Source organism: Silurus aristotelis (genome assembly GCF_946808225.1).
Source record: "Silurus aristotelis genome assembly, chromosome: 8".
Lineage (NCBI taxonomy): Eukaryota > Metazoa > Chordata > Actinopteri > Siluriformes > Siluridae > Silurus > Silurus aristotelis.
The window spans coordinates 17,410,914-17,424,053 of NC_139581.1; the positions used below are offsets into that span (position 1 = coordinate 17,410,914).

A 13,140-nucleotide genomic window follows, 5' to 3' on the forward strand; every position below is an offset into this window, starting at 1 on the left:
AAATTAATAAAAAATATTTATAAGAAAATATTACAGAATAAAACAAAGTATTTATAATGAAGCACACTAATATACAATGATTACTAAGTAGGTCAAACATCTATGATAATGACTACAAGCTATGAATTTCTTCATTTGATTTTAGTATTTGCTTTGTCCTAGACCATGACCCTGGTGATCCCTGAAGCCCTCAGCATAAGAGAGAAAATATGTTATGAGATGAGATTCCTGTCCAATTGTGGTCATCACACAGACGTTTGCCAATGCATTTACAATACAAATCATGACAAATATTTCATTTTAGATATCAACACCTACTATGTAGTGTTTGTATTATTACTGTTCTCTTTAACAGTTTGTCAAAGTCTGGAAGAATATAAGAAAATAATTTGTCATTCTGCCTGAAATTAGCAAAAGTACTTTGGATAGCTTCTGCTGCTTCAGGAGATCAGCAAGATGTAGGGATTTAACATCACTTCTAAATTGTATAGGGAAAGGAAGTTCACATTCAGTCAAGCTTTTATGTTTAGAAAAGCATTCTGGCTGCTGCAAACTCTGTACAAACTGACCAACAGTGCATAATCAACAGTACAGATTATACTGTGTTTTCAGAATTTCCCCAAAATAATTTTACTGCACATTTTTTTTTAGATCTGAAAATTCCTAACTAACAAATCAAATGCATACATGAGAAGATTCAAGTAAAGAACAAATCAGGCAGCAAGTAATATTCTGGTTTCAGAAGACCAAATTCCATGGACACCTGCACTCCAACAGTTGACTATAGCTATGAAAACTATGTGATAGCTCATGCAAGGATGAGCTAAGGTTGATCTAAGTTTTAGCTAACCCAATGTCAGGCCCTTATCCCTGAACTGATCAGCTACATGCTTGAAGTGTACTCTGCTTCAGTTCCAGGTCACTTAGAAGCATGTGTCAAATGAGAAAATGCTATAAATAAATGAGCCCTAGTGAGCCTCTACTGAGTATAAAAAAAAAACAAAAAAACCCCCGCAGAGTTACACTTTTAAGGTCATGCTGAACCTAGTAAGATAATCGAGATAATCAAGTGTTGATTTAAAAAAATAAATCAACACATGCCTTAACAGTTATAAAATCTTAAAGACAGGAAATGTTGGTTTTGTATTTCTCTGGGAATTTCTCCCACCAAGTTCGTTAGCCAAAGGGAAAGGCAAAGAGAACATGGGTGGGAACAGCTGTCACCCTGTCTCTGGTGTTGTGATGTAGGTTCTTTCCTTTTAGAATCCATGCCTCCTAACTGAGTGTGCAAATCTCCAATAGAATAAGAGCATGCATGGCCTGTGCAGCCAATGGGCATTAAGCATTGGAGTATATAAACCAAGGTCTGACATTTTGAAGAGCTGGGCAACCCCTACATTGGCTTTGGTGAACAGGATCTGATCCCAAGGACTGTTACCTTGTTCTCTCCTGCAGGTAAAACAATGGTGACTCTACAGATTGAAGCATGTGGGAATTGGGGAATGTTTGTGCTCAAAGCACAGTTTATAGTGAGTTTTTCAGCTTTCAACATTAACTGCTAAAAAGAAATATATAAATGATTTCCTGATGGAAAAACATTTTTTGGTTATGTATTGAAACCAGTATTAGACCATTATTGCTCACAATATGAAATAGTCCAAGCATTTAACCCTTTAAACTCCCAAAGACAAACGTCTCACTCTTGTAACTAACACATTTCCCATTAATTTATCTAGATTAATTACTTGAATGATGTATAGATGTTAATAAATGACATGTTTTAAGATAAATAACTGTATAATACACTGAATTTAAGGGGTTAAAGTGTGCCACAGATAGTCCAATTCTTCTATATAAATATCTGAGAACAGCTGGAGTGGTCTTACCATCTACAGCTAGAATTAGGTGTGTGTGAGGGTGACTGTGAGTGTGAGTGTGAGTGTGTGTGTGTGTGACACCTGTTATGCAAGGCTGGCTGTTATGGAGGAAGGGCAAAATCACTTAGGGCAATAATGAATTAATGTGTATTTACTTTTACTTAAAAATAATTGTGGTCTTGGGATATGATAATCTCTTCAACTATCAACAGTAGTTGGAATGTTGTTTTTTAATGGTGAAATATCTTGTTTTCTAATTTGGATAGAGTTCTAACCTTGGGCCATATATTTATACGTACTATCCAGCACAGAAATAAGAGAAGTGTATGTGCTAGCTGGAGTTTGCACACATGCTAAAAATATCATCTGTGGTCCGATACATATAAGCATGTGGACCATGCCCCAACCACTTTTATGCAGTAATATGAAACGTTGGTTTCAGTTAACCAGAAATGTAGTTGCTGGAGCACACAGGTTAACACAAGGCCCAAATATGTCACCACTGTCCATTAAGTATAATTGTAGGTCTATGTTGGCAAAAACAAACAAACAAAAAGTTGTTGTACATCAACTCTTATTCATGTGTTTTTTCCAGCTTATCTAAAAAAAGTGCAATCATGACTAAGAACTGCCACAATGACTACAAGATGAAGTTTCCTATGTTGGAGGAGTACCCTGACCTCACCCAGCACAACAACCATATGGCCAAGGTACTGAACAAGGAGATTTATGACAAGCTGAGAGGAAAGTCTACCCCAAGTGGCTTCACCCTTGATGACTGCATCCAGACTGGTGTGGACAACCCTGGTAAGAAGGCCTGTACAAATACAGTTGCTCTAAACAATGCACCATTCCATCTCTTTTTACACTACCAGCATAATTTGGGTTACTACAATACGGCTTATAAAGATATTATATCCAATTAAATTAAATCAACATCAGATTATAGATCGATTGCATTGTCAGAGGAATCTAAATTCTGATAGTGTTTCATGAGTCATGCTGTATTTTTTATTCTGTATTCAGGTCATCCTTTTATTATGACCGTCGGTTGTGTTGCTGGTGATGAGGAGTCCTACGAGGTCTTCAAGGATCTGTTTGACCCTATCATTTCTGACCGTCATGGTGGCTACAAGCCCACTGACAAGCACCACACTGATCTGAACTGGGAGAACCTGAAGGTGTGGAAAAATACACACAATTGTTTATTTAAAATAAATGTCATTGTATTTTTTTTTTTTTTACAAGATATTCTCTGCTCTATTTTTAATGTAGGGTGGTGATGATCTTGACCCCAACTACGTGCTGAGCAGCCGTGTACGTACTGGCCGCAGCATCAAGGGTTACACCCTGCCCCCCCACAACAGCCGTGGTGAGCGTAGAGCTGTGGAGAAGCTGTCCATTGAGGGTGAGTCTCAGCCAAGTCGACCACCAGCTATTTACAGGTCTGTGTGACTGGTAAAAAAAAACAACAACATTTGTTCCTCTTTCCTTTAACAGCTTTGACCAGCCTGGATGGTGAGTTTAAGGGCAAATACTACCCCCTGAAGGACATGACTGATCATGAGCAGGAACAGCTGATTGCTGACCACTTCCTGTTTGACAAGCCCGTATCTCCACTGCTGCTGGCTGCCGGTATGGCTCGTGACTGGCCTGATGCAAGAGGCATCTGGCACAATGACAACAAAACCTTCCTGGTCTGGGTAAATGAAGAGGACCATCTGCGTGTCATTTCCATGCAGAAGGGAGGCAACATGAAGGAGGTCTTCAAAAGGTTCTGCGTTGGTCTGCAGAGAGTAAGGCAACCAGAAATGTAAAAATATTAGCTTTATTCCCTTTGAATAGAACTCATTAATTCAAGATCTTTTGTTCTGCACTTACACAGATTGAAGAGATCTTCAAGAAGCACAACCATGGATTCATGTGGAACGAACATCTTGGTTTCATCCTGACCTGCCCCTCTAACCTGGGTACTGGTCTGCGTGGTGGTGTGCACGTCAAGCTGCCCAAGCTCAGCACACATGCCAAATTTGAGGAGATTCTGACCAGACTCCGTCTGCAGAAACGTGGCACAGGTATACACTGTTATTATTGCCAACAGCCAAAACATCATGACTGAATACTTCAAACAGATTGACCATTTTTTTTTCCTTGTCCAGGTGGTGTGGACACCGCTTCCGTCGGTGGAGTGTTTGACATCTCCAATGCTGACCGTTTGGGTTCATCTGAAGTGCAGCAGGTACAGCTGGTGGTTGATGGTGTGAAGCTCATGGTTGAGATGGAGAAGAAGCTGGAGAAGGGCGAGTCCATCGATGACATGATCCCTGCCCAGAAGTAAACTGGAAGTAGTGTTCCTTTTTGTATATGTTCTTATGAGTAACCTTACCATCCAAGGAGCAAACAAGCAGGAGAAGTGCTGCTGATTGACATTTCTAAGAGACACTCCATCCTGCTCCCTCTCTTTCTTACTTTACATCCCTCATCTTTTCCCCATTAACTTTTCCCCATTAACATTTACTTTTCTCTGCTATTTACCCTGCCATCTTTTTCATTCTTCCTGTAACATCTTGGGATCAACTTGCCGCATAGATCAGGAAACTCTGACTGTGCTGTATTCACCTTTGTTTTGGTTGTACAAAGTAATTAAAAGCCCCATGATACAATCAATTCTTTGTGTTGTGCCTCATAATTTTAGCTCATGTGTAGCTACAAACCTGGTATTAATAAAAATGGGAATTATTAACAGGATTTGTTCTAGATCTGAGCATATCTCAAACTGATCTCCTATTGCAGATTAAACACAAACCTCTTTTGAGTGACATTTCTCATAAGAATTATAATATTTATATATTTTTGGTATTACGAATAAAATAGAATAAAAAAAAAGTATTTATTAAAAAGTTTAATATTTCAAAGAAAATATAATTAAGATTTTATTCAACTTTAATTTCTATATTTAATATGACCTACCTTTTTAGTTAACAAAATAGCTTTTTTCTTTCATTGTATTATTTAGCAAAATTTGTTGGATTTTTACAACAAAACACGGACAAAGAGTTTTGAACTTTAATTACATTTGCACGCGTTTAGAGCAAAGAATAATTTCGAAGTGATCACCATCCTCTAATGAAACATTTCTATTGATGTGCGTGGCATCCTGGATGACCCCATCCCCCCACCTATAGGGCACAAGGCCTCACTCTTATAACAATAAAAAAAATAAATAAATAATAAATAAAAATGTAAAATATGCTATAACCTTCACAGTCACTATATCTAAATAGAAATTAACCACACATGGAAGAGCTCAGATGGTATATTTTCCAACGCCATCACCATAATATTAATAATTATTGTGTTTGGAAATGTTTACATTTATATTAAAACTTATCATTGTACTTTCAGACCAGCTTGTTTGGAGCTACGACTTCCTGAGCCTAGGTTTTTTTCCCTTGTCATGCTACCACCCTTTTCTGGAGTTACTTACTTCAAAATATTATTAGCCTTATTTATTTTAAACATTTTTATACTGGCATTGATTTTGTTTAAGTGTTAGTTGTGAACACATAAAACTCAGACAGGCTTTAAAGTCAACGAGTTTATTCCTCAGTCACATCAACTGTTCCCCTTTCTGTACATGTACAGGCAAGAAAAATAATCTAAAACTTTTAAAAAGAACAAAATGAAATCATAATTTACCTACACAATTGTACACATTTATACAGTCAGTTAGCCTTGCAGGAGGAGAAAGGACAGAAGGCGATGATGGACCTCAGGAGAGTACTTATTTTTTAACCAGTAAGATATTTTGTTGAACACAACCTGATTAAAATTAAATAAAACAAAAAACATGTCCTTGATACTGTGTGAAATTTAAAAGGGTAATGCACACAAACAAAAAAAAAAAAAAAAAAAAGGGGGGGGGGGGTGCTCAGGGTAAGTAAGGCTACTTCAGATTTTAATTTCATGACAAGCCATGTGACCAGCAGAGGCTATTATTTTGTATTGGTCTACTGACATATATAGTAAAAATAGCACGTACTGTAGTGTTTACCAAACCAGTCCTCAGTTCACAGGTATTCAAGGTTCTCCAGGTGTACTGGGAGTTATGATGGAGCAAAATGTGGGGCATTAGGGATCCCCAAAAACTGGTTTGTGAAACAGTAAATTAATGTAACAGTGTTGTGAGTACTTAACCCCTTAATCACATTTCTATATTGTAACTATTATGAATTATTTTGTGATTACTGTAAAAATAGAGGGAATGTAGGAACATACAGGAGTAAAGAATTTCTAGCTGGACCTGTTCACATATCCTGCTAGTTTAAGGGGTTAAGACTATTTGTGTAATTTAACTACAGACCAAAAGCCACACAGTGTTTTATATTTCCATTCAAAATTTCAATTCTCCCGTCACACAATCACATACATGTATACACACACACCCACACACAGTCTGATAGAACAGAGATTATTCATATGCTTTCATGGACATGAGGGTTTTCACTATTGACTTCCATCATCACTTCTTAAGACAGTTCAAACTTTGAACGATTTACAATCTTCGTTATGGATCCTTTATGAAGCAAATGCAGTCAAGGGCAAAGTTTTAATCAATTAGTTTTATGTAATCCAAAAATTTTGGTGTTCACTAATTGAATCAGCAAGAAAACAAATCATTAAAGAGGTGGACTGAGCTGTGAAATGTAAATGCACCTTGATTGTAAACATGAACTGGCACATTCTGCCATCCACGATTGCCCACTGGTTATGTCATATAACCCATGGATCAACACCACCAGTACAGGGAACCAATAAAGAGCAAGCCTATGAAACCCGAGCCATTTTACACTAAAGCCTGTATCAAAGAAATGGGTTTTACATAGATTTTTTATTTTTTTTTTTATTATTATAAGCAAATGTATAAAATATTTTTTACTATGGGAACAATAATTATAATTTATAGATATTTACTGACGGATTATCATAAGTTTAAAATGGTAGTATTCTATTAGAAGATCAATTTAAGCATTTTATTACCGAAGCTAAATGATTTTTCCAACAGAATAAAACTATTTGCTAAAATAACCTTGAAAGAAATATTTTATTAATTTGAGTATATTTAATATGCATTCTCTCGCTAAAATGATACAGTTTTGATAGATTAACAAGTAAGAAGTTTGTTAAACTGTGATGATTCTTTTACAGGTTGCAGGAGGTCTGAAGAAATAATTATCTTGGTAGTCGATTGTGGTTCACAATATAATAGCTTTTTTTTTTTTAAATGCAAATTGTTAAATTAAATTTGAATGGTACTCTCTTTAGATAGCCCTTGTGCCTTAGCGAAACATTTCAGAACAGTGCTCATAGAAATTGTACAGCTAGAATCCCATGAAGAATAGCTGGTACTGGACGGTACATCTTTTCACACCCTAACTTCACTACATCAGCCCAACTACAGCACACGGTTATAATGACACTGACTCGAAGAATCCTTTTTTGAGCTACGAATACAAAGTAATTTACGTCAAACAGTACTGAAATTATAATCACAGGATAATTTGGCAGATGTTTTAGCACCCCAACACTTGTCACATTATCAAAAAATATAGTACATCCACAAAGGTTAGATGACTCCAAGGCTACAACTTGCACACTCCAGGGTTTCAAACAAATGCTGAACAATCAATCAATTTTGCACAGTGCATGTACTCGTTTCCTTGTTTACGGTTCTACCAAATCGACAGAAAGCTGCCGTCTCATGTCCATTTAGCATTGACCCCTTTTGGCTGTGTAACAGAGGATTCCTGACAGCATAATACTTACGGAACAACAGAAGAAGTGTTGCGTCTTGACTTGGCTTGAAGGGTGCAGTGTACCATTTATGGGGAAAAACAGTTTAATAATAATAATAAAAAAACAAAAACAAACACGTGATGCTCACTCAACCCTAAAGTGCTACTGAACAACAAGAACAACAACAACAGAAGTTGCATTACTGAGAACAACTGCTGAAACGCAGAAAAAAAGCCATAAAGGCTACAATGTTAGTGGCTCAGAAGAGCAGCCATCACCTATACCCAAATCACACAGGCTTATAAAGCTTTTCATTCCTATTAGGCAGCTCTTTAAACCCGTGTTTAGGCTGTTTTTGATCCACAGAAAATGTTCATATAAAATGCGCATAAAAGAACTGGTCTTCAGGACGTGTGTTATAATCAAAGTGTTCAGGATGGTGCACGGTTTAAAGGAATAAAAAGAACGTCCAACATGTATGAAATAGCAGCTGTTAAAAGGAAATGACATGAAGAGCCGAGGCGCCGTGGTGACGATAAATGTCTGTCAAAACTGGAATTGCAAATAGCTTGGCTAAGACACAGATTAGGAATCAGTGGGGAGGGTATTTCTTTCAGCAGGGGCTGGATGTGGCAGCCATAAAGTTCTCCATGTTTGTTTTAGAGTCTGTACGAGCCCACAGAAAGTGCAGGTGGCGTAGGGAGATTCCTAGTATTTTACCCCCCTGCTTTGCTCTCATACCCTCAAACCCCTACTTAGAGTTCTAGCTCTTTGGACACTTTGGTTGCAATGTCCCGGAAAGCAAGTGGCGCCCCCCATAGGCGCTTGAAGCGGACCCCGTTGACCTCTGTAGGGAGATGGCCTACTTCAGCCTCGAAGGCCACTCGGGAGCCGGCAGCACCGTGTGTACAGGAGAGGAGGAACGGACCCGCTTGGTGCACCTGGCAACCGCAGCCCTGCGCCGCCTCACGAACTGCCAACACCACCTCGGCTGGGTCCCGCGCGCTCTGCACCTTCACATCCCAGCCGCATCGGGGGGGCCGGGGCTCTGGCGCTTTTTGATACCCAGATAGATGGCGACTGTTAGAGAGAAAAAGAGGAAGGGGATGTTTGGGAAGATGAGAGGATGAAGGGCGAACGGGGGGAGGGGTGGTTGGGGGAGGTGGGAGATATATGTTAGAAACCATGCAAGAGAATAAAGTAACATGTTCTGAAGTAGACAATTTCACAAACTCACTGTTTTACCTGGTAGTTTTTTGGAGCAAGTTGATATCTAAAACATTTTATGATATTTCATGGTACAAATAAAATATTGAATCAACTACGACTATCAATCAATCTCACACACACACACACACACACACACACACACACACACACACACACACACACACACACACACACACACACACACACACACACACACACACACACACACACACACACACACACACACAATTCCAAGAAAACTTAAAAAATCCGCACGCGCTATTCAGATTTAACAAGGCCGCAGACAGAGGGAGATGAAGAAGAACGCCTGGCAGGCATGCATTGAGGGACCACGAGAAATACCTCTTTCTTCTGCGCAAAGTCCTCGTTGTGAGAAGACGTGTTCCGTACAGTATTTGTACGGTGTGTTGTGATTTTTTGCGTTGTGACTTTAGTGTTTGCTAATTTCTTCCCACGGCAGAAAAATGCAAAAGTAGTGCTCCAGCTGGTGGACATTATGGTAAGTAAAATAATGATATACATCTTTGTAATATAGATTTAACATTGACTGCATTTATCTTAAAAAATGTGTAATTAAATCACTTGGTATAGCTATCTCCAGGTTCCTCGGAACGCATCATAGAGTCTCACTCTTATCGGCTTACGAATAATCGACTTACAAACACTTTTCCGGTCCCTAACTATTTCGTAAGTCGGGGGCTACCTGTACTTCTTATTTATATTCTAAGTATATATGTATTTTACTTTGAAAGTTAAACACACAAAAATCACGTATCAAAATACACAATAAAGATCCCTAATTTTATGGGGTTTTACTGAAATTAATATTTTAGGGATTTGGCATACAGTGCCTGTCAAAAGTTGCGAAACACCAGTCTTTTTTAGGTTTTGAGACACATTCTTTTGGGTAAAAGATACAAGAAGTAAAACACACAAGAATTGGACAGTCAATGAGTGGAAGAAAGATCTGTGAACAGAACTATGATATTTTTAGCTCTAAGAGAAGAATTATGCAAGATGGACAACAGGAGAAAAGATTTAACAGACTGCCTCATATCCACAGTCAAACATGTAGATGAAAGCGTAATAGTTTAGGGCTGATTTGGAGCAGGAAAAGTCGAAGACTTACTCTGGGTGAAAGGGATTCTAAACCAACATGGCTACCATTTCATACTTTAACACTATCCAATTAGCATTATGCTCTCTAAGCATTATTTAGAGAGCAAACAGTCAGCTAGAGTGTTACATATAACCCAATGGCCTGCCCAATCACCGGACCCAAATCCTATTGAACTGCTCTGGGATGAAATGGCTTGCCGAGTCAGAACGTAATATTTACCCAAACACCACCACCTTTGGTGAGTTTTACCTAAGGCATGGTAAAGCATTTCATTTGAAATATTTAACAGTCTGGATTTCTCCAATGGCATCTTCATACTGTTAAATGAGCTAGTTTGTTGCATATAAACATGCATGTGTCTCTCAAAAACAATAAAAGACTAAGTGTTACCAAACTTCCAAACAGGTACTATATATATATATATATATATATATATATATATATATATATATATATATATATATATATATATATATATATATATATCTTTATATACTCACTTCTTTGCACTCACTGAAAACTGGGATACTTACAGTTAGTCCCTTAATGCAATACAGGTTGAACATGTAATATAAACATATTATACAAAAGTTGATACGTTAGGTCTCTGAACTTGCATTTTAAACATGCTCAATATCAAGCACTGATACAGAACTGCGTTCACCCACAGCCATGGACTCTGTTGATGAACGTAGTTGGGATTGTTCTTGGTTACCCATGGCAACAACAACAAAAAAAATAAAACAGCAGGCATGTAGCAAAGTTCTACAAATGAACACCATAAATTCAAGCACACAGCATGACCTTCAAACCACACCAAGTTAATAGTAATGATTTCTTGAATGGCCTTTCAGTTAATGTCCAATTTATGGGTTCTCATTTCAAGCAATTGAAAATTTTCTGTTAGCATGTGTGTATGGGTCAAAGGGGATGGGGCAGATGGGAAAAAAGGGAGTTTGGTCTAAAAGGCTAGGTAAATGTAACAGTTGGTGCACATCACACAAAGTGCACAGAATAGATGCTCGAAGTATATGCAAAGGTCACATATTTAAAAAAAAATTACCTGGTGTTCTTAACCTGACAGTTTGCTTCTGGGGCGTTTGAGGGGGAGGAGAGAGAATCAGTTTTAATGGTTAGAGTCGGTTTTGTGAACACAGATATGATCTAAGATAGCTGGAAACACATGACACACACAAATGACCCTTTCAACATTTAATCTGTGTTCAGAAAAACGTCTCCCAAGTTCATTTTCAGCTACTTCGAAATCTTTACTTTGAGTAAAAGTGCACAAAAGGACTACAGGAAATAGTCTTGACCTGTTTAAAACTCAACGGATCATGTCCTATTTTTCTATCCTGAGCTAAGACAACGTGATTACTGTTTTGGCCTGGAATGATGTAAAACATTCAAACGAATTCTATGCACTCTTACCTTGTGACCGGAGATCTGCAGACTCTCTCAGGTTCGTCTGTGACCCTCAAGAACAACACAAAGTTTCAAGTTAGGATTCAGCTGATAGAGAGCATCACTCTACCCACCCTCTCCATTAACCCCATTTATCACTGCTAATAGGAAGTCAAGGTGGAGAAACCAACAAGAAACCACAATGATAACTAAAATAAAAGACTGCATATTATACTAAAAATATGTATGTTTACTAAAATAATATACTGCAATATACTAAAGTGTTACTACTGTATTGTACACTAAACTGTATACATTTTTCTTCGCTGCTGTAACATCTTATCTTAGTTTAGTTTAATGAGCATTTCTACCGGGATATAACAATTGAAATTATTTATATTAACTACATATTAGAATGAGCAATACATTATCATTATTAACATTAAATGTGGATTTCTACATGGGCCAATTTGCTTTGGTTTGACTTAAATGTTTGCATCCCCACACATCTGGTGCTCAAAGCAGCCATTAGTAAACAATGCAGTAGAAACCTTTTAGAATTTATTGCCTGCAGACATTTGCAGCTTCCAGACACTGTTGTATGCAGTTCTTCCTGTCTGTTGCTATTAGCCATTAAAATCCCCATTAATCTGGTTACACAGCGAAAAGAGTGAGGAGGAAATGCTCTTACTACAAGATACCGCAAATTCATTTTGTTGAGATGAATCAAATGAGCTCAAAAAAGCACCTGACTTTCATGGTTTCATGGGTCAAGAGAGCTTTTTTTTTTTTAATAAATGAGTCACATGGTGAATCATGATATGAACTGAACTAAGCATGCCACTGCACCGGTGGATGACTGGTGAGGAAGGGGGGGGGGGGGGGGGGGAACACACACACAGCAAAGAGTCTATGTTTCAGTGCCCCTAGCAACCAAGCACATCCCTTCTGCTTCACCTGGAACGTATTGTACTATAAATGCAGCCAAGTGTCATGTACAGTACTTTCAATGTTTGATGTATTCTGAAATGCTAGTGTCAGCGGCCTCAAGGGGGTGCTCTACTCCTTAGTTCCGAAAAAAGAGGCACTGAACATGGGTGTGGTGTGCAAGAAGAGGGAAAAGATGGCAAGGTGGAAAGATGGGAAAACTTACTAACTGTTTTCGATCCATGTGGCAGAGGGCAGCCCGAGACGGACTTGTTTGAGCTCTGACGCTTAGAGGGGTCAAGATTGACCCTAGGAGATGGAAAGGGAAAGGAAGGAAAGAGGACAGTATGGCAGAAAGAATTAGAAGAAATACAGAGAGAAAGAGAGAGAGAGAGAGAGCAGAAAAAGTTGACAGAGAAATAAGACCGCAGCTAACTGCTAAGGAAGAAAAGCAAAAAAGACAAACACCCGAATTCAGCCAAGACTAAGAAAGAGACAATAATGTGCACTGGGAGAGTTAGAAGCACTTGGTTAATAAAAGAGGGATAACTGAGGGAGCGTTAATGCAGTGTATGCAGTATTATTATTGCTGTATTGTGAGATTATCGTTAGCTGATTTCACACTACACCAAAACAAACAAAAAAAGGGGATATTGGACTCAAATTCAGTTTTTAGGTGGTAATGGAGGTAGGAATTATGCATTTTTTTCGAGAATATCTTTGATAGAAGAATCTACGTTTCCTGTAAGAGCATCTGGATTAAACATAATAACGGCATAATTCTTC

At 38.1% G+C, this 13,140-nt stretch overlaps 2 protein-coding genes across 8 annotated transcripts in view; one reads left to right on the top strand and one right to left on the bottom strand.

Annotated features, from left to right (window-relative positions):
- The first annotated feature begins 1,294 nt into the window (after nucleotides 1-1,294).
- On the top strand, nucleotides 1,295-4,544 carry ckmb (creatine kinase, muscle b). Its single transcript, XM_083549313.1, has 7 exons — nucleotides 1,295-1,455; nucleotides 2,473-2,684; nucleotides 2,904-3,058; nucleotides 3,153-3,285; nucleotides 3,378-3,673; nucleotides 3,763-3,952; nucleotides 4,037-4,544. Exons 2-7 carry the CDS (start codon nucleotides 2,495-2,497, stop codon nucleotides 4,213-4,215), a joined length of 1,143 nt encoding a protein of 380 aa, XP_083405439.1. The 5' UTR covers nucleotides 1,295-1,455; nucleotides 2,473-2,494; the 3' UTR covers nucleotides 4,216-4,544.
- Nucleotides 4,545-5,460: 916 nt separating this feature from the next.
- Nucleotides 5,461-13,140, bottom strand: part of mark4b (MAP/microtubule affinity-regulating kinase 4b) — a 39,320-nt gene continuing 31,640 nt past the window's right edge. For 2 of the 7 annotated variants that reach the window (XM_083549298.1, XM_083549303.1), the window contains 4 exons: nucleotides 12,581-12,663; nucleotides 11,455-11,499; nucleotides 11,087-11,114; nucleotides 5,461-8,753 (listed from right to left, as the gene is read on the bottom strand). In XM_083549298.1, coding sequence (XP_083405424.1) covers nucleotides 8,429-8,753; nucleotides 11,087-11,114; nucleotides 11,455-11,499; nucleotides 12,581-12,663 — 481 coding nt within the window. In that variant the 3' untranslated portion in view covers nucleotides 5,461-8,428. Of the gene's footprint in view, nucleotides 8,754-10,492; nucleotides 11,500-12,580; nucleotides 12,664-13,140 lie in introns of those variants that run through there. The other 5 variants (XM_083549300.1, XM_083549301.1, XM_083549299.1 and 2 more) reach the window with 5 other exon arrangements.